The following is a 21,259-nucleotide window of genomic DNA, read 5'->3' on the forward strand; positions in this document are numbered from 1 at the left end:
CACTATACTATTAGTCCCACATTGCTTGTTTCACAAAAATTTGAGAGGTAGCTTCACTATAAATAAATTGGGTAAGGTGTTGTTTGCAAATGCTTGTGGGGTCAAGTTTTCTCTCATTTAATAATGAGATGAATGCTTCCCAATGCAAGTATAGTAGTAAAAAAAATTATAAAAAGAAGTTTGGTTTTGACAGATTTTGAGCCGGTTTAGCGGTTCAATGACCGGTTCTTTGCGCCCCGAATTTTTTCCATTTTTTTTTTTATAAAAAATCCGGAACCGCTAAACCGCACTGGTCGGTTCACCGGTTTGACCCGGTTCATGGCCGGTTCGACCGGTTTTTTACCGGTTCGTTTACTGTCCGGTTTTCAGGCCAAACCGAACCGCATATATGGCCGGTTCACGGTCGGACCGGTCCGACCGGCCGGTCCGGTCCGGTTTTGACAACCGCATCACATCAAATAAATATAATTTTGGTTATTAACAACTTAGAACTTAATAGTGGGGAAAAAATAGTGACATTTTTAATAATTTATTATCATGTCACTATTGTATGGATTAAATTATTATAATCTTAAACCATAAAGAATCAAATGATTTGGACTTGGTCCTTAGATTCTACATGGAGCTTGTCTGATAAATTGGATTTTATGAACAAACCAAATTCCCAACAAAAGAGCTCATGTTTCACTTGCTGTCATGCTCCACAAGTAATGAAGTGGTCTATGTGATGATTTAATCTTTAATCAGTGAGGCACATAAGTCATATATGATTGATTATGTTTTACATGAGTTCCTACTATTTACTCACTGTTGCATTCAAGTGTTGCATACAGAAATAACTTCATCTACCTTTAGTTTGGTAAAAGCTCATTTCATTTATTGGTTTTAGGGCATGTTTGGATTGATTTATTTGAATTTATCTACTAACATAGACACTAGTAAGATTGTTTGAGAGAGTTATGGAAAAAGCTTATGCCGTATCCATAAGATATTTCAGCTAATTTTCTTAAGCTCTCCATGATAACTTACAAAAACAATTTATAACTTGTATGAAAACTATAAAACTTCATTTTATCTTTTGTTATAAAAAGAGCGCGTACATAAGTTCTTATGCTATATGCGCTTAATTAAATTGTTTATCCAAAAAACACTTGCATTATGTAGAAGTACAACTAAACCTATACTTCCTCCTCTTTTTGGTCATGGGTTCTCTATGAAACTCCAATATTCTTGTGTCCAATTCAAAGGCTGAATGGTTCTATTTTGGACATTGTGCTTGAAGAGCACAATGATGAATATAGCTGAAATATTGAATCAATATTCTTTTGCTACAGGTGATTTCCATTTACCAGCATTGAGTTAGTAAGTAATAGAGACAGAGAAGCTGCAAGATCAATTCCTTAAAATATCCAAAGAGAGACAGAGAAGCTGCAAGATCAATTCCTTAAAATATCCAAAGAGAGACAGAGAAGCTGCAAGATTCAAAGAAGAGCACAACAAATGGTGAAAATACGAACACAGTCCCATTTTACAAACTCTTCTCTTTTGCAGACTCTGGATAATGTATTAATGTTTGTCTCTAGTGCCAATTTGAATGAGCCAATTTAGCTTCTTAAAAAAAAAAGTACTAATGTTTGTGATTGTAATAAAAATATATGCAAGGTTATGACACCATTGTAGGGGAGCGAGGATCTAGATTATCTGCTGGACAGAAACAGCGTGTGGCAATTGCAAGAGCAACTATTGGTGCTACTAGATGAAGTCAGCAGTGCCCTTGATGCTGAATCAGAAAAAGTAGTCCAGGGTGCACTGGACGGAGTTATGGTGGACCAATTATAGTGGCACACAGGTTATCCACAATAAAGGGTACAAATTTAATTGCAATGATGAAGGAGTCATTGCAGAGAAAGGAAATCATGAAACATTGATCAACAAGGGAGATGACTATGCTTCCATAGTAGATTCAAATCACTGGGAGAAGAATGACACAATTGAAAAAGACAATAAATTAACTGTAGATTCAGATCGCAACCAAGTCTTAGATGGAAGGAACCAACTTGTGTGAGTGTGTGTGTACGCGTCCGCGTATATGTATAAACATATAGTATGTGTATATATTGCTTGTACATTAAACTTTTCACAATCTTTCCCACCTTTAAACTTCATAGCAAAAGAAAGCATCATGTAGCTACTACAACCAAAAGTTCTTAAAAAGCTCAGCAAGAAAAACTTGCAAATGCCATAATCAAATAATACTACCACATGTAGACTAAACAATAACATTTGAATAAAGTTCATCCTACAATGTTGAAAACTAAAAAGAATGCAAGTACTGGCTAATGGTTATAACGATATCTAATCAATTAAATTTGTAGTGCTTTTTAACGGAAACCCGTCCTTTTATCATTTCTCCAATACTAAATGGAATGTTGTGTATGAAGGAATTCCCTTGAAAAAGGCAACATGTTGTACGATTCCTTTTTTGGTGCTGGGTTTTAAGCAAAATTCACCCTTTAATTTTAACCTTTCAACAACAATATCTAGAAGTGTTTGTTTTCAAACTAATAAACTCTTAGTCTTAGAAAATAGAAAGGAATTCTTCTTAATAGAAATGTTTCATTAACTCAAGCTCAGCAAAGGAGGTTTTAGGTAAATTTGTCAAGAGTCCAATGCACAAATGGCATTTTGGGAAGGCTTAGCCCACCTGACATTAGTATATCTGTCCAACAAACACCATGAAAGAATATACTAATAACAAAATAACGATATTAACTGCCTTGCTAGTCTGCACCGTTTCATTAAATAATCATTAAAGAAAATCCTGTGAATAACAAATATAAAGGAATGCACAAAACCATCACAAAAATATTAGATGGCTTCAGTGTGCAAGTGCTAAGAATCAAAATATCACGTAAAACGGGATTCTGATAAAACAGCAATCGTCCATGTAGTACAGCTGGCTAACCTGAAGATTTTGCAGTCCAGAAAAGTCATTTAGAAATAAACTCTTCTGAACTTGGTTGTCAAAGAGCAGAATTATTCAGAAGTTGCATTTCCACAGAAATTTTCATCAAAAAATATACAAATAAATCAATAGCAGTTAGAATCAGACCAAATTGTATTGGAAGGTAGGTCATTAAATATTTCTAATAAGTTAGCCTGTTTTCATATTTGAACATTAATAAATTAATAGTGTCATTCATCATGTGCGTAGATTTAGTTATAACGTGTTATAACTCTTATTTTTGTATTTTATTGCTACTTCCACTCTAGCAGAATCAAAGTCCAAATTTTAAGCTTGAAAAAAAAAACGGCCAATGCAGAAAACAAAGAAATGCAATTCAAGATGAAGGAAAATACCTTAGAGGGAAGATGGCAATTCAACCGTTGATATGGAACAAATTCTCTGACAGGTTGATCAATCCCGGTGATTTTGAAGAGCCCGTCAATTGTCAACCCAACAGCCAGCGCTAGCAATGAGGACGAGAACTAGACAAAATCCAACCGTATAAGTTATTTAAAGTGATCTAACAATGATTCCAAATTTCCAACCAAACTGCTCCGTGGTTTTCTTCATTGTATCAACAGTATAGTGGCAAAATCAAAGATGTGGAAATTTCCTCGCGGACACCTTTATAAGTGCACAACCTGCACTGAGGCACCACATTGCCTTGCATAATCATTACTGCGTATGCACACCAAAAGTTTTCATGCTTCCACCCAACTACAACCACGATTTTTCCTTGCACCACTATCTAACATGGCTTGCCGCATCTCATTGGCTTCTACAGTCCGGCCTGCGGCAACATAGATATCACGGAGGAGAATATAGTATCCCCCTTCATCTGGTTTTAACTCCAACAACTTCTTTATAACCCTTTCCCCCATGTCAACATCACCATGAATCCTGCAGGCTCCAAGTAATGCTCCCCAAATAACATCATTGCTAGGAATTGGCATGCTTGTAAGCAGATCATATGCCTCCTGTAATCTCCCTGAACGTCCTAACATATCCACCACAGCACCATAATGCTCGATTCTAGGTTCAACACCGTAGTCTCTATCCATGCTCCCAAACAATCTAATCCCTTCATCAATCAACCCCTTATGAGCATATGCAACAAGAAGGGCCAGTATTGACACCCCATCAGGCACAACCCCAGAACCAATCATCCATTCAAACAATTTAAATGCATCATCAGCATAGCCGTGATTAGCGCACACCATCATCATCGCGTTCCATGTGACCAAGCTCTTCCGCTTCATGCTATCAAACAGGTGCCACGCCTCCTCTAAGCATCCACACTTCCCATACATATCAATTAGAGCATTACAAAGTGCAACCATCCACCCAAACCCATTCTCCTTGACAAACCGGTGCACCATCCTACCCATTTGCACATCACCTAACTCCGCACAAGCCGAAATCACACTCACCATGGTAACCTCATCCGGCCACACCCCGACAAGCCTCATCTCTTGGAACAATGCCAACGTATCACGAGGCCGCTTAGCTTGTGAATAACCAGACAACATGATGGTCCACGAAACCACATCTCTCTCAGGCATTTCATCGAAGATCTTCCTAGCAACATCCAATTCACCAGCCCTTACGTGCGCAACAAGCAACCCGGACCATGACACAATATCAACATCCAAACCCACTTTAAGGGCATCCTCAAAGACTCTACGAGCCAAAATGGCCAGTCCCCTTACGCCATACAAGTGTATCAACGCGTTCTGAACGTGCAAGTGACTGCAAAAACCAAACTTAAAAACAGCGCTATGTGTGTCCTGGACAAAAGGCGTGGTGAAAGAGCGTGACTTGAGCAAAAAGGTGAAGGAAAATTCATCTGGGGCGACACCCTTTTGCCTCATGCGGTTGAAGAAGAGAGTGGAGAGGGAAGGGGTGGTAGAGTAGGAATGGGCACGGATGAGAATGTTGTAGAAGAATGTGGATGGATGAGGCATTTGGTCGAACATGTTGTGGGCGTAGGATAAGTTGCCGAAGGGAGAGACAGCAGCAAAGCGGAAGAGCTTGCCTAGAACTACCGTGTGGTGGTGGAGGCAGGTGCGGAAGGCGTGAGCGTGGATGAGCTTGAGGTCACGCATGGAAGTGCACCTCTCTGCCATGTAGACGAGTGTTGATGCAACATTGGCACTTCCTCCCATTATCGTCGTTGTTTGTTTCTTTTTCTTTTCAAAGTATTATTGTTATTGTTCTTGAGAGATTGAATGAATAGTTTTGTGTCGAAAGTGGAATTGCTCCCAAAATTTGTTGCCTTTGGTAGCCTAACGAGAGAGACAGGTGCATGCAACACGGGAAAATTTGAATTGGAAACTTTACAGGAAGAGACAAAACCTTTTTGTCATTATAGTTAAGGGAATACAGGATTCAGTGTAGTTGTTATGACGCAGTGCATCATAACTATCCGATTAAAATCAAACAAATTTTAATATAGTTTATCAAAAAAATATAAAAATTTTCATCTTTAAATATAAACCGTCTGAGTGATACTATCATTGGTACGGACTACACCCAGGAGCTAGGGGTAGTCAGAAATAAAGTTGGAAATTACACTCAATCCAAGTTCGTCTAACTATCGCATTGATATGTTAGATACTATCCAACACTGATATGTGTCTGATACTTTTCGATACGTATCGAAAACGGGAGGAGGTTGTCTCCAGTGACATTTCCCTCCTATTAGATCTAAACCCTTCATTTTATTTTTTTATAATTGTTTAATGATGACAAAAAAAAAAGGTGGATATCAACACTGAATATTCTCATGTGAGATATCCACGGGAGACAATCTCTCCCCATCGAAATCGTATTCAATGATTAAATTTTTCGATACGTTGTTTTTTGATGTTTTTTTAATTAAAAAAATAATAGAATTTATGGTCCTATCCAAGTTCCCAGCTGAAAAAAAGTTCGAATCGAACTTGATCCGAATTTTGAGCTGAATCAATTCATATCGAGTCGAGCTCAGACGAGTTCGACTTGACTCGACTCATTTCCGGCCCTAAGCAAGAGCTTGATTAAAATACTTTGTTTGTTAGTATGATTTTTCTCCTTGTTTTTTGTATTTTCAGTTTTGAAGGATGAACTCCATTGTGTCCTCAGCGATCATCTCCACTCACTCTAACCCCAAACTCGTTTTCTTCTCCAAACCCAAAATCAAAACCAAATCTTACTCTCTCAATTACTCCTACCACCTTCCTAAGCTCAGAGTTTCAGCCATCAAGGATCAGAATCCAGAGTCAAAGATTCCTAATGTTGCAGATGAAGTAACAGAGCATCCATTGGATGAAAATGGTGGTGGAGGATTTGACCTTGGGTGGTTGCCTGCTTTTCCCCACGTTCTGGTTGCTTCTATGTCTAATTTCACTTTTGGTTATCATATTGGGTCAGTTAGTTTCTCTTTCCATTTCCATGCTTGTTTCTAGGGAAATGATGGTTAAGGTTATGTTTGGATAATTAATGCTTATGTATAAGCTATTTCTATAACAAAACATAAAATAAAACTAAAGCATTTTCTACAAGTTATAAGTTATTTTGGCATGCAATTATTGGGAGTTTATGGAAATATGCTGAAAAGGGTATATTTACATGTAACATGTCATAAGCTGCATGACAATAAATTGTTTCGATAAGTTCTCCTAAACAGTCTCGCCTGTGGTTATGCTAGTAAATAAGCTCAAATAAAACAATTCAAACAGGCCCTAAATAGAATTTTACTCTTATGAGTTCAGGTGACTGAGGTGAGTGTTCAATTTTTATTTTAATAAAATCAGTTTAATCTGATCAAGGTAATTGTTTACATTGTCTTTTCATACTTGTGAGCATAGCATTACAAGAGTAGTTTGACTGTGATTACAGATCAAACTATTTCTTGATGTGGCAAGCCATGGTTGACAATGCTTGAAATGAAGTTTGCAGTTATAGTTGATTATAACAAGGGTCTTGCTACTACATCTTCACTAAGGAAAGAGAACATGTTAAAGAATTCAAAAGTAGAAATTTTGCATTAGAGCAGTTTTTGTACTTTTGAGATAGAATTACTTATATGTAGCTCCTTAACATGTGCCCTTAGGGGTTAGCATTTTCCTTATTCCTTATAATAATATAAGATCACGTGGGATTCTTTCCTGTGATATGATGGGCTGAGATACAGCTTAATGAACATGAAAACTACCTGGTGATTTGGTATTTGATTTTCTAGCTTCTTATGAACGGTTTGAAACTGGATTGCATATTTTGCAGGGTCATGAATGGTCCTATTATTTCCATTGCTCGGGAACTTGGTTTTGAGGGAAACTCATTCATTGAGGGACTTGTTGTTAGTATATTTATTGCTGGCGCATTTATTGGGAGCCTAAGCACCGGTTCTTTGGTAGACAAACTTGGTTGTCGACTCACATTTCAGATTGATACAATACCCTTGATTCTTGGGGCGATAATAAGGTAGCATACATGGTTAATGAAATTTGTAGGTTTTGTCCCGTTTTCTTGAGGATCTTGAGATTGTCTAGCTTTCTTGTGAAAATTATTAAAATGAACCGTCGTAACTGAAGCAAAAACTTTACATAATATGATTTTCATAACTGATTCATTTGCATAATTTGATCTATCCATTGTATATAATATTTATACGTGGTGATGGTCCATCTCTTTAGAATAACAAGTTCAAAGTTCTTACTAGAAGTCTTACTTGATGCTGTCAGGCATGATTAGGGAGCACTTTTTTGAAGTAATAACTTTTTTCGTGGAGCTCACGAAACCTTTTATACTGCTTTTTATCACAAAATAAACTAATAGTAACACATACTACACTGATGTGAGACCTTCTGGTTTCCTACTAGTATAAATGTGTTATTGAGATAGTTGATCAGATTCAAACATGTAAACTCGACAACCTTGCTAATTTTATAGAATATTCAGCATCATAAAAATTCTAAAATTTCTAATCTTCAGTGTTTTAACTTTGTTAATTTCCTCTCCAATTTAATTTTGTACAATCTTCTAAAGGTAGTTCAAGCTTTACAAGGACAATTTGAGCAGCTTTTACAGCATTTCTAAATCTCTTCAATAATCATCTTTTTGCATAATGTTTCTACTGTTGTATTGTTATACGCTATTTATCCTTTTGTTCTGAATTATCTTACTGTTATGCATACATGATTTATGATTATAACATGATTGGCTTTACATTCTGGTTGATCGATAGTGTTTGTATTGCTCAAAGACTGCATACACTTTTGTTAAGATTATAGTTGATTTGTTAAAGGATATCATTATCATATCTCTTCCAATTTCTGACAGTGCAAATGCCCACTCCTTGGATGAGATACTTTGGGGAAGATTTCTTGTTGGTCTTGGTATAGGTGTGAATGTTGTTCTTGTTCCGATATATATATCTGAGGTACTTATTGATATCAATGTTAACTTTTTAGTTAATTCTTATTTCTGTTCTCCAATTATTATAGGTTTACATGTCTGATTTCTAAGAGGCCAAATCCATGTAATATTTTCCATAAATGGCTGTTATTTATGGGGTGCCCTCTCATGTTAAGAGAGGGAAGAAACTTTAGGACAACAAAAAGTCTTTTTCTCTCACGTCTATTCACTGCCATATGTGATGTAGGTTGCTCCAACAAAATATAGGGGTGCCCTAGGGTCCTTATGTCAAATTGGTACTTGTCTCGGTATTATTGCGTCACTATCTCTTGGAATTCCTTCTGAGACAGATCCACATTGGTAAGTTTCTTTGTATTTTCTTTCTCGTAGACTCATGGAATTAGCATTTAATCCAAAGATTTTCACTTGTGTTTGTATGGTATATTGAGGTAAATAAATAGTTTTACTGGGAATATAAAATACGTTGAATGATAAACAAGGATGACAGGTTTATTTGACAAGCGACTTTTATAGGTTTCCGGAGATTCTCTGCCTAAATTGTCTGCTGATGTAATATGTGTGTGTATTTTTCATCTTCTATTTTGGTCGTGATCTGCCTACAACGTTTTGGTTAACATGTAATTACTTGAAACATATCTTAGGAGTGATAAGGTGGCTTGGTGGTTTAGGGAAGGAACATAGGGGTTGGAGTGATAGGGAATGACACGGATTCATATGGGATTATTTTTGGATCTCTATTTGTTATGATTTTTCCATCATTTGTACTCTATATTCTTTAAAAACATAAAATTATTCCAAATAATGGCTAACTGACACCAACACATATATTTCAGGTGGAGGACGATGTTGTATATTGCAAGCGTCCCTAGTTTTATTGTTGGTCTGGGTATGCAATTTGCTGTTGATAGCCCACGCTGGCTTTGCAAGGTAGCACTTTGTTGTTTTCTTATTTGTCCATTTTCCCACTGTTTCTGAAACTTTGATATTTCTGCTCAGTCTGGGAGAATAAATGATGCTAAAAAAGTAGTACGGGAGCTTTGGGGAGCATCTGAAGTCGAGGGTGCAATTGAAGAGTTTCAATCTGTCAGCAAGAATGATGGTAGTGACTTGGACAGCAGATGGTCAGAGATCTTGGAGCAGCCACATTCTAGAGGTTGTATCAAGGTGGTTTTGGTTATTACTTTGAAAAGACATTCTGTACGTGGAAAATTATTCATTTCCCTATCTTCATAATAGGTTGAAAGTTTAGGTCAGCAGAAGTATTAGAACATCAAAGTGACGGTTTCTGCTGGAGTTAGGACTTAGGATTGAATTTAACGACATAAAATATATCTTTTATTTTTCTTAAACAAGCACATGTCCATAATCATTACCTACATGCCACTTGAAGAAAAAATTCATAATGGGTTTTCTTCTATGTTTGCAGTTGCCTTCATTGGAGGCGCGCTTTTCGTATTTCAGCAGTTCGCAGGCATAAATGGAGTTCTTTATTTTTCATCATTGACCTTTCAAAATGTTGGAGTTCAAAGCAGTGCTTTAGCCAGCTTGTTTGTTGGGCTTACAAACTTTGCAGGTTTGCAGTATGCACTGAATTCTTCATCTCAATATAAACTTCTTCTTGGACTCAGATCCTGATTGCTGTGAACTGATTCTTTTCTTCAGGTGCGCTTTGTGCTTTACACTTAATCGATAGGGAAGGGAGGCAGAAACTAATTATAGGAAGCTACTTAGGAATGGTGAGTGTGTACAAGATGTCCATAACTTCTTCTCGGTATATTTAAACAATAGTGTCATGCATGTGCAGGGTACACTGAATTCATTTAGATCTTATTCCTGGGCAATCCATGATTTTCATTTCTGCTTCTTTGAAGGCAATTTCAATGTTTCTTGTGGTCTATGCCGTCACCTTTCCATTGGATGAGCAACTCAGCAACAACTTATCAATATTAGGAACTATCATGTAAGCATTTACTTGTTATCAAGGCTTCTGCAAGAGCAAGTGCTTTTTCTTCCGCAAGTAAACTTAGGTGACGTCAATTTCCCTTTATACAATGTTATAGGTATATATTCTCTTTTGCAATTGGTGCTGGCCCTGTAACTGGCATAATTGTACCAGAGCTTAGCAGCACAAGGACACGAGGGAAGATCATGGGGTTCAGTTTCTCTACCCATTGGGTGTGTATTAAAACATCTTCAGTGAATTTTCCTCATATGAAAAGCTCTTTTTATGTGTTACTTTGCATGTTACTTGTGATTGAATTTTTCAGTCTAATAATTTTAGCCTTTTAGGTTTGCAACTTTGTGGTGGGATTGTTCTTCCTTGAGTTGGTCGAGAAATTTGGAGTTGCACCAGTATATGCTAGCTTTGGATCTGTTTCCCTGTTAGCCGCAGCATTTGCCCGCTACTTCTTGGTAGAAACCAAGGGTCGCTCTCTAGAAGAGGTTGAACGATCCTTAAATCCGAAAGCTTGAGCCACTGTTGAATATTATTACGATATTCCAGTTCATGTATTGCATATAGAACAGATTTGTTAATTTTATGGTTAGTTAAGCATCAATAAGAGCATAACCAATCAAAAGATCAGGGTAAAGGAGACTCCTTTCAGGTTGGGATCCTGAGCAATGCAATAAGCTAAAAAAACAGCATGAATCTGCATCTCTGCAACCTTTACCGTTTCTTCTATTCAATGTATAATGTGATTTTGATTCTTGAATAATGTCCCTACCATATGTAAATTATGTCTAGTATTTTTATTTTGTGTAAAAACTACTACTATTGTTGATTTATGTTAGAATGTTTTTTTGAATGGCCGTTTATGTTAGAAATAATGTTTCAAAAAAAAATATTAAGATTTAATTTAATCATATTAATGTTTTAAAAATATGATCAAAGATTGAATCGAGCGAGACCTTACAATCATAGTTCAGTTAGTTGAAGTGGTTCGATACTTCAACCATAGTTTACAATAACAAGATTGTTAACAAAAAATCAAACAAAATAATATTAAAAGAAAGTAAAAGAAAAAAGTTTGGACTAATTATATAGTTCAATCTGATTTGATTAACATACAATTCATATAAGGTTCAACCATTTAGCAAAATTTAGTCAAAAAAAACCATTTAGCAAATTGGTCTTTCGGTCTCATTTTTTTTTTTGGGTACATATTCGGTCTATTTTTTAAAGATTAAGCATTATGACTTCTTTCTTTAATCTTTTATTTGCATTGATTTTGAAAAATCGAGATCTATAAAAAAATCTGATTAATAAACGAAATTAAGTTAACTAAAACTTCATGTGATTCAATTCAAGATACTAATATTAGCTCTAACTTTCTAATTATAAAGTTAACTTAACTAATTTATCTCAAGATAAAACTATTTTTTCTATTTTGTTTTTGGTACAAGGATAAAACAATTATTATCCTATAGACAAAGTGAAAGAATTTAATATTGTCATCATATGTCTTATTTTAAACACCAACGAAATATTTTAAAGATTAAAAAATAAAAATTAAAAACTAATTTTGATTTTCAATGTGGAGTTGAAAAAAAGTAAGAAAAAAGACAAGGGTGGCTAATTAGTTGGGTCCTGTGTCTCAGTCAGTCCTTTTCCTTCCTTCCTTCCTCCTTCCCACCTTTCTCTCTCTCTGACCGTTTCATTCCCACTTTCAGCTTCCTTTCATTCGACGTCGTCGTTTCATTCCGTTACGACTTTTCCCCAAATCTGAATGAAATGCATGCTCCTAAATCCACCACCGCATCTTCTGAATCCAAACCTGCTTCAGATCACGTCGTCGAGCTCATTGTCCGCGACGCATCACAACCACAACCACAACCACCACCACCACAACCACAATCTTCTTCCGACGAGTCTCGTGATAATGCTAAAGACCAAATTGCCCCTCTCCTCTCCCGCACTGATAGACCAAAGATCAACATCTTCACCGCTTCTTATCCTCGAAGAAAGCCTAGAGTATTTTTCATTTTCTTTCGTTGCAATCAAAGATCGTTCTTGTTTTTCTTTTGCTAGTTTCACACTTAATTAACTATTTATATGCGGCAACATCTTATATACTGTGAAATGTTTAATATTATTTGAATTTTGAACGTGCAGATATCATAAGTTTCAATTATTGATATGTTTTCATGTAGATAAGCACCGACACAGACACCGGACGGACATGATACTCAACACTGACACCTCGACACTGATAATAATTTGAGAAAATGAAGAATTGAATGTAATTACATGTGCTAGTGATGGTAATAATACTTAACACTGACACCTCAACGCTGATAATTTGAGAAAATTAATTAATTGAATGTAATTACATGTGCCAGTGTCGTGACGACGTCAGACACTAAACACACCTTTAATCTAAAATGTAAGTGCTACGCTGTGAACGAGTGGTTTCGTAAAACTCAAAATAAGCTTAATTTAGTAATTCAACTGTAAAAGCACAATAGATGAGGAAAACATGAACAAAATGTGATGGAATTTTTTCATGTATTCTGCTGCAGGATGAAGTAACAAGATTACTCGAGTCTGAGACATCTCCTTTTACTCAGATTATATTGTGGATATGGAATGGGTCCAGATACTCTGGTTTACTTTGCATGGCCTTATCATCCCTCATTTACTTTCTTATGGGAGTTCTTTCCGATATTTTTTCTGGTAATGTTATGTTATTCTGCTTAGCATGTCATTTTCTTTGCTCAACATTATGCATTTACTGAATAAGTGAAACAACTGAGAAGAATAATAACATTTTAGTCGGAAAGCAATTCTGGTTGGAGACTTGGAGTTAGATGTTATGAATTGCTTTGATGCTCGACTTTTATATTTATCTTTTACTTTTAGGGTAGGGAAAGGAGAGAGTTCAGAATTTATTTCAATGTTTGTTCCATTGAGATTGAAGTTAGTCTGATATTTCTTACTTGTCAAATATTGGTCTTACTTCCTAGGGACATAAATTATTTGGCTTAAGACCTCTCTTAAACTACTCAAGCCCCTCAGCTCAATGGTTTAATTTGTCAAATATTGTATTGTAACCATCTAATTTTGTTTTTAGCTAAATTTTGTAATCATACAGTGGTCTTTGAATGTCGAATTAGCTACTTCGGATTCATTTTAGGGAAATTACTCTCTATTTCGTTGTGCATTAAGTATACTAGATGTTCAGTTAAATTTTAGAAAAAAGTTAAAGATCTACAATTATCTTTTTTATTTGTTTCTCATTTTAATTTTGCAATAACATTTTTGACATGGCAGTTCAGGCAATTCCTTTGTTTGAGACTGCTTTTACAAGATGTACAATTGTCTTGATACTGTCATATTTTTGGTTGAGAAGGAGCGAACAACCACTGTTTGGAACATCCAATGTTAGAATCATTTTACTTTTAAGGGCCATTGCAGGCTGTATATCAATGTCTAGTTTTGTATATTGGTAAGTAGTCTTTAAGTTTTTTGTTTCAATATCCAATCTTTTCAGCACTTAATTTGTCCTATTGGAATTGTATTTTCTCTCGTGGAGCTTTTCCCTTCACTGTTTATCTTTGTATGTTTGTAAAATATCATAGTTTTAGGATATTACTGGATAACATTGTCCTTTATTAATGTTGATAGTTTTTTCCGCAGGGCATATTTTACAAAGCTTTCTGGTTTGAACAGTAACTGCACTAATTCCTACTTTCTAGTATAATATTAGGAATGAAGGTTTTAGAAGTGGGATTTACATTGCATTTTTTGTAACGATGAAGTTTGTAAAAAAATTGATTTAATATTTTACTTCATTTTCAATATGGAACTAACTACATGTTGACAATATTTCTTTTACATACATATTACATACAAATTAAAGTATTCTTCATATTAAGTTGAAACCTTGCTTTGTGATTTGACATAATCAACAATTTGCTTTAGTAAACTGAGCTTATGTGCAACTTATTCATCCTTTGCAATCTTGTGTTCTCAATTAATACCAACTATTGTTATAAAAGAAATTTGTTCTTTTTCAGCTTTCAGAAGTTGCCTCTTGTTCAGGCTATTGTGTTGAATTCAACAACTCCAGTTATGGCATCAATAATGGCACGATTCTTTTTGCGTGAGAAATTGAAAATTGCAGATATTGCAAGTAAGATTTAGTAGTTATGTTCATAAACTATTAGCTATTATAAAATTATGATTGAATGAAGTGAAAACTTTAACCCTGTTTTATGCTTAATTACATTTACCTGTCCATATATCTTTTTTTTCTTTTGCTTAAACTTTTTTACGAAGTTTTATCATGTCTAGAAAGCCAAAGTAATAGTTTGTGAGATGTTAACTATAATCTGTCAATTGTAACTACCACATAAGATCTTTTATTTTAAGCCATCTTTATGTTTATACTGGAAACTCGTAACACCTTAAAAAAAATTATGAGTTGTTTCATTGATAACTGAACTCTACTGGCATACTAAACTTTGTGTAGGTAACTCAAGTAAACCTCAAACCACCCGGACAAGAAAGTGGAGCTTAAAATTAAAGCAATGCTAACATACATTAGGAACTATAGAATCCTAACCCAACTAGGAAAAAGATATACAACCCAAACATGAAACAACTAAACTTAAAATTCTTGAAAGTTAAAAATGTTTATATTTCATATTTTATGTACAAGAAGAAATAATTTGATAATTATAAAAATGTTTATTCATTATCAATTACAATTTGCAGGTACTGATTATTTTGTTAATGCTGTGTATTTTTCAGCTCTTGCTTGTAGTTTCTTTGGCGTGCTCTTTTTCTTCCGAGAAATGCTGGCCACGCAAGGTATAGTAGTTTCCAACTCACATTCTTGTAAGTGCAATATCTTTTGTATAAATTATTGGTTGTTTGATCCCTTTGTAGGCAGTCTTGTGTTATATTTTTGCATCTGAATGATTTCCGAATGGTTTAGGAAGAATGGTTGATATACTTTTTAACTACCTTTCCTAATTTCCGAATGTGGACTTTCCAGGACAGTTAGCCAAAGTTGAGGAAGCAAACAATGCAAATGCTAAGCCAAGTCATCATATATTTGCAATCCTAGTGGGCATATTTTCATCAATAATTGGTGGAACCAGTTACTGCCTTATTAAGGCTGGAGCTAAAGCATCGGACCAGCCACTGTAAGATTATACAGTTGTTTTTACTTTGTTCTGAGGTGCTCCATTGATCAAACCCATAAATATTATACGCCGGCTTATACTTTGGTTTTCTTATTCTCTGTTTATTTCTATTTTGTTTATACTTAGTTTTAGAACTTAGAAAGAGAATATGTTGGTCTACAAAATAGTTTCCCTCTTTTTGTTTTAGAATTTGTTCCTGTTGCAATCAGTCTATCTGTAATATTATGGTGCTTATATCAAAGTAACTGGGATGTCGGCACATAATTCTGAGCTTTCCTTTTTATTGCATAGAAATGTGTAGTGCTAGTCATTGCACAATAATTTTTGCTTATAAAAAAAAAAATTGCTGTAACTAGAGACTCAAATATTCGTAGAACTTCTTAGAGCAGGCATGTGACAGAAGATAAATAATTCACAAATTGTTTTGCCAGTGTATTTTAGAGCTGTAAATTTATCTTTAACTTAGTTCTACGAATTTCTGTTCTGTTGCAGATTGACTGTCTTTTCATTTGGCATACTGGCTAGTCCTGCTATGGGAATATGTACATATATCTTCGAGGTAATTTTATACTTGGAATGTTGAATTTCTTTTTCAATGAGTGGTTGGTGCTTTATGAAATTAATATTAATGATGATTTATGCATATAACAGTCTATATATGAATGAAATGCAAAAGTATTAGAGTTTCTTGGGGTTTAGAAAATATTGTTTTCGCTTTTTTCATAAATTTAAAGATGCCTCGTTTTCCTAACTTTGTTTTTACTTTTTAAATATTGTACAAAAAATTACTAAAACAACCTTTCATTATGTCATTTCTACAACTAGCCTAATTTTTGTTGTACAGATACTCTTTTTCAATAATAAGTACGTAAGATCCTAAAGTTGTGAAAAGGGGTAATTTTACTAGACAAATTAATATCTAAAAGAAAGTATTTTAACCAACAGGAAATAAACTGGGATAGGAGGAATATACCCGTCCAAACCTAAAAATTTAATTCCCAAATTAAAACCCACGCTTTCCAATTTGAAGGCATAATCTAAATCAATCACCTCTTTCGTACTCTACTTACAACCTCACCTACTATAGTCAAACATCCCTTTGATACCTTAAAAACTGCTGCTTATTTTATCAAATTTTACTTCTTCAGTGAGTTCATCTCTAAGCATAATGGAAAAAGGCTTTACTTCGTTAATAACTTTATAAATAACCTTTTATTGCAAGGCATGCACCAGTAAGATATCAGATGTTGCTTGTCTAAGTAATTTTTATTAGCATTTTATATCTTTTACAAATGCTATTAAGGATCAGTGCATGTCATATCTATGAAAATGAAAAGTACGTGTAAACATACTTTGTCTTATTTGTACAGGATTTTGTGCTACCGAGAGTTCAGTCAATTATACTTATGGTTGTACTTGGTATTCTGGCCTTCTTTGCTGAGGTGCGACCCTACACTGATTATGATAGCTTGCATATTTTCATAAATTTGAGAGTCGTAGTATGGACATTTAATTTATATAGTTATAATTTTTATCTATATATTCTAGCTTATCTTCATTGCTTTTCTATGCAGTTGAAACATACTTTATTATATTAGTATTAAACATTAATCTTTTACAGGTATTGTTAGCACGGGGACTACAACTTGAGAGGATGGGTAAAGTTATCAACATCCAGTACATGGAGGTATCCTCACTGTTCAGCTGTTTCATGTTCTCATTTTGTTTATCATTTTAATTTTTACAACTTAGTTTCAATGTATGTTAGATTCTAACCAGTTTGGAAATGAACAACGAAGTTTGCATTTTGTCACTAGCGTATAGCATGTACTATTGTCATCTTCATATCACTTAGTTTCCTGGCTTTCTGTTACCAATCTTGACTGTGATCTTGTGTAGCATTTTTGGAATTCGAAATATAACATAAAAGCACGCACTATATAAATAATCAAGAATTGTTGGATTAAGAATTTGCCAGAAATGAGCTTGTAGGAAGATATTGTAAGAACTGCAACACTCTGTTGTGTTGGATTAAGAATTTGCCAGAAATGAGCTTGTAGGAAGATATTGTAAGAACTGCAACACTCTGTTGTGAGCTTTTTGTAGTCACTATGAATATAGACCTTGATTTATAATCTCCTAAGAGCACCCAACACTTGCTCGAACTAGTTAGGATCTCAAATACATGTTGGAGTGCTCTCTGTTTCTGCATAATTGTCTATTTTGTATGTTGCAGTGCTTTTTCCATTTAGTCTCTTTCTAGATAAATATGTTGGAACTAATTTTGAGCATCCAGTACTTTCCCTTGATCATAGTCTACTAGATATGTTTAATGTCTTCACATTCTTGATAATATGAATAGTAATCCTGGGGACTGATATGAACCAACATTTCTGTGTTTCAGGCAGCACTAACCCAGTTTTGGAGCCTTGCTTTGGCATTTCTGACTCCAGCTTTTGATCACCTCATTGGGATTTTACTTATTGTTATATCTGTATCTTGTACCATGTACATAGGACCTGACAAGGAGATGGATGATATGAATTGAGATTTAACTCATGTATTTGTGTTGTTGGGTTTGCATCTAATATGATGTGATTCATTTGTTATACTTAATTTGTCAAAATCAAGTTTAATGTCCTTGTTGGCTTTTTAACTGAAAAGCCATTTCACTAGGTTTAAGATCCAAATCAGCTCCTTCAATCGATTCAACTTGTAACATAGCTCCTTCAGCAACAAAATAATGTATATCACTCTTCACATCCTAAATAATAATACGAATAATAATAGTATAATACTACATTAGTTTGTTTATCAATCTCACTCACATTGCTAAAAGCCTAAATTAATGTAACAAAAACCAAAATCAGAAACATTCAGCAACAAAAACATAGATAATCCAACTGATATGATTAACAGAGCATGCAAACCACACATGGGATAATAATATTAATAAGAATAAAATTATCTTCAAATTTTAATAATATTAATAATAAAATTATTTTCAAATTTTAAGATACTGTGACAAATCTTAATAATATTATTAAGAATAAAAATAGTTTTTTGCTATATCTTAATGAATACTCTGAAAAACCGATTTTATTATAAATAGAAATACGAATAACCAATTTAAGATTTGTCGTGGTATTCATTAAGAGTTGTCAATCTTTGTCAAAAAATCGAAGTAAACAAAATTGTGAAACAAAGCAAAGAGAACAAAGGTCGTCCCCGACTATTTGGAGGTTCTACTCGAATATTAAAAGTAACCCCTAATAAAAAAAAACAAAAAAAAAAATCATTTTCTATGTAAATTGTAAATAACATAAACAACACATAAAAAAATAATTATCATCAAATATAACATCAAAAAGAGAAAAGGTGATAAATATATAATAATTATTACGGGGTTCAAAATTTTGATTACGATACCACTGTACACTCCCGTACATGGGTGTGAGCCGTCCGTGAAGAGAACACTTGCCTATCGTAACTAAGAACAAAAAATTGTAAAATAAACTTAAGAGAACACTTTTAAGGCTTAAGGCAATATTAAAAAGTGTTGCCTATTAAAATAAATAAACAAAAAAAAACATTGCATGTTTTAACGCGGCATCCACAATGACACTTTCCATTGATGGACGCGTCATTCCGAATCTAGTGATCACAACAGGTCCCACAAGTAGGGTATTTTGAAAATTTATTTAAAGGTTAGGGTAGTTTGGAGTTTTTTGTATGTGTCGGGGGCAATTAGAAAAAAAATTGCACATAAACAATGTTAGGCACGGAATTCTGTGCAGCGTGCACGGAATTCTGTGAAATTCTTTTTTTTTATTAAGTTATTTTTATTTTATTCTTTTTTTTTAAAATAATTATAAAATGATTATTTTAAAAATAATAAATATATAAAATCATAAAAAAAATATAGTAGAATTATATAATTAAGATAATCCAAAACATAAATAAAAAAATATAGTAGAATTATATATAAAATATATAATTAATATTGCAAAATTTTTAAATTACTAATAATTAAGATAATACAAAAACATAAATAAAATTATTTTACATTATCATAGATCTATCTAAGTGCCACATGGTGGAGGTTGATGATTTCAATCGGGTAAGCAGCGGCGTGTTTGCAATTGAAGAACCGGTTCTTCTTCTTCTTCTTCTTCTTCTTCTTCTTCTTCTTCTTCTTCTTCTTCTTCTTCTTCTTCTTCTTCTTCTTCTTCATTTGTGTTTAGATCAAATTTCGCATAAGCTAAAAAACAAGACAATTCAAACGGACCCTACATGTGTTTAGAGAAATATTTGACAATTATTACTAGAGTAGTCTTGTTTTTTTGTATTGTATTTCGAGTAAGAGAGATTATCACCAAATTGAACATTTTTTTTAGTTTTAGTTTTACAAATGACATGTCAAATTCAACATGTAATTGAATTTGTCGAGAATCGATCCTCTCTTTTAATTTATTGTCCCCATCTCTCTCCTTCGTATTTTGTTTCTATTTCTCTCTCTTGATTTCTTTTTAATATTTTTTGTCTCTCTTAAATAAAACTATTAATGGGTCAGTGAAATGAAAAATGAAATTTGGTTCAATTGTGTTTTAATTATATGTAGTGGAGGGAGTAGAGTAGCTAGTAGGAGCGTGAAAAAAGGTGAGATAAGGGAACATGATTTTCTGCTATGCTGTTATAGCTTTGAGCCGTATGATTAAAATAAAAGGTTGAGATTGTTTTATTGCCTGAAAATTAAATTGAAATTAAAATTGGTCAATTTAAAATTAATTAATGGTTGAGGATTACTAAAATAATTATTATATGAATTATAGAGTCAAACTTTGTGAAAATATTACAGAAGGAAATTTTCAAATTTTCAAATTATTGGGAAATTAGAAATATAAATATGGATAAAAATTAAAATTGTTAAGATTTTTTTGGTACAGATTGTTAAGATATTTTTACTCTTGAGTAAACTAATTAACTCATATGACTAATGAATGAGTAGCTATCTCATTCGATGGATGTAAGATTTTTGGGATAATAAAATAAGATGACTATATTGTCAACAAAAATAAAAATAAGATGACTATAAAATGATTATTGATAAAAAAAATCTTATATATTTTTTTTATACTGAAGAGTGTATGTGCTAATGAGGTTGGAATTTAAAAAAGAATAAAACAATTCATTACTTTTTTTTAGTTTTTCACCTCTAGTTTAATCTGGTTCGGGGGTCAGTTCTGGCATCAAGTGGTTCCAGTCCACTCCCGATCGCAGTTGCGGGGGATCGAACCGTAGTCCTCCCTACCAAGTTCAACGTCAATCACCGTTGAACCACCTAACGATTGGTAAAAGAATTCACTACTTCGATGGAAGAACTTTATGCTAAAATAACACTTAAATGTCCCCGTGAGCTTAGCTCAATTGGTAGGTAAATCGCACTACATGTGCAGGAGTCTGGTTTCGAACCCGGGACACTTCACTTATTCACATTTAAGATAGATTTTCTAGCCACTAGACTACTTGAAAAAAAAAACAATCCACTACCTTGGTGGGAGAGCATTTTTGATACCCACCTTCTCATTACTTTTTTTTTTTTTTCTGCTGTACCGGTTTTACCCTCTCCTTTCCACAGTTATAGGGTTTTGTTTTTGTTCATTAAATTATTATTACTTCTCG

The 21,259-nt window shown here is 33.9% G+C and overlaps 3 protein-coding genes across 8 annotated transcripts; 2 read left to right on the top strand and 1 right to left on the bottom strand.

Annotated features, from left to right (window-relative positions):
* Positions 1 to 2,451: 2,451 nt before the first annotated feature.
* Positions 2,452 to 5,760, bottom strand: LOC123901269 (pentatricopeptide repeat-containing protein At1g74630-like). Of its 3 annotated transcripts, none has more exons than XM_045951604.1 (2): positions 3,361 to 5,760; positions 2,452 to 2,965 (listed from the first exon to the last, which is right to left on the bottom strand). In XM_045951604.1, the coding sequence occupies exon 1, from the start codon at positions 5,170 to 5,172 to the stop codon at positions 3,709 to 3,711; it is 1,464 nt and encodes a 487-aa protein (XP_045807560.1). In that variant the 5' UTR covers positions 5,173 to 5,760; the 3' UTR covers positions 2,452 to 2,965; positions 3,361 to 3,708. The 3 variants fall into 3 exon arrangements, with proteins under 3 accessions (XP_045807560.1, XP_045807559.1, XP_045807558.1); XM_045951603.1 differs by having other exon boundaries at positions 2,452 to 3,010; XM_045951602.1 differs by having other exon boundaries at positions 2,452 to 3,015.
* A 13-nt stretch (positions 5,761 to 5,773) lies between these two features.
* LOC123901268 (probable plastidic glucose transporter 1) lies at positions 5,774 to 11,232 on the top strand. Of its 2 annotated transcripts, XM_045951599.1 has the most exons (11): positions 5,775 to 6,413; positions 7,271 to 7,471; positions 8,330 to 8,429; positions 8,652 to 8,764; positions 9,259 to 9,352; positions 9,422 to 9,578; positions 9,852 to 9,998; positions 10,088 to 10,161; positions 10,297 to 10,385; positions 10,486 to 10,600; positions 10,715 to 11,232. In XM_045951599.1, exons 1-11 carry the CDS (start codon positions 6,109 to 6,111, stop codon positions 10,895 to 10,897), a joined length of 1,578 nt encoding a protein of 525 aa, XP_045807555.1. In that variant the 5' UTR covers positions 5,775 to 6,108; the 3' UTR covers positions 10,898 to 11,232. The 2 variants fall into 2 exon arrangements, with proteins under 2 accessions (XP_045807556.1, XP_045807555.1); XM_045951600.1 differs by lacking the exon at positions 10,715 to 11,232 and having other exon boundaries at positions 5,774 to 6,413; positions 10,230 to 10,385.
* Positions 11,233 to 11,963: 731 nt separating this feature from the next.
* LOC123901272 lies at positions 11,964 to 18,188 on the top strand. Of its 3 annotated transcripts, none has more exons than XM_045951607.1 (10): positions 11,964 to 12,398; positions 12,947 to 13,100; positions 13,698 to 13,872; positions 14,444 to 14,559; positions 15,180 to 15,239; positions 15,427 to 15,577; positions 16,070 to 16,136; positions 16,948 to 17,019; positions 17,199 to 17,264; positions 17,982 to 18,188. In XM_045951607.1, exons 1-10 carry the CDS (start codon positions 12,159 to 12,161, stop codon positions 18,123 to 18,125), a joined length of 1,245 nt encoding a protein of 414 aa, XP_045807563.1. In that variant the 5' UTR covers positions 11,964 to 12,158; the 3' UTR covers positions 18,126 to 18,188. The 3 variants fall into 3 exon arrangements, with proteins under 3 accessions (XP_045807563.1, XP_045807565.1, XP_045807564.1); XM_045951609.1 differs by lacking the exon at positions 11,964 to 12,398 and adding an exon at positions 12,424 to 12,688 and having other exon boundaries at positions 13,703 to 13,872; XM_045951608.1 differs by lacking the exon at positions 11,964 to 12,398 and adding an exon at positions 12,425 to 12,688.
* Positions 18,189 to 21,259: the final 3,071 nt, after the last annotated feature.

Source organism: Trifolium pratense, unplaced genomic scaffold (assembly GCF_020283565.1).
Source record: "Trifolium pratense cultivar HEN17-A07 unplaced genomic scaffold, ARS_RC_1.1 scaffold_62, whole genome shotgun sequence".
Taxonomy (NCBI): Eukaryota; Viridiplantae; Streptophyta; class Magnoliopsida; order Fabales; family Fabaceae; genus Trifolium; species Trifolium pratense.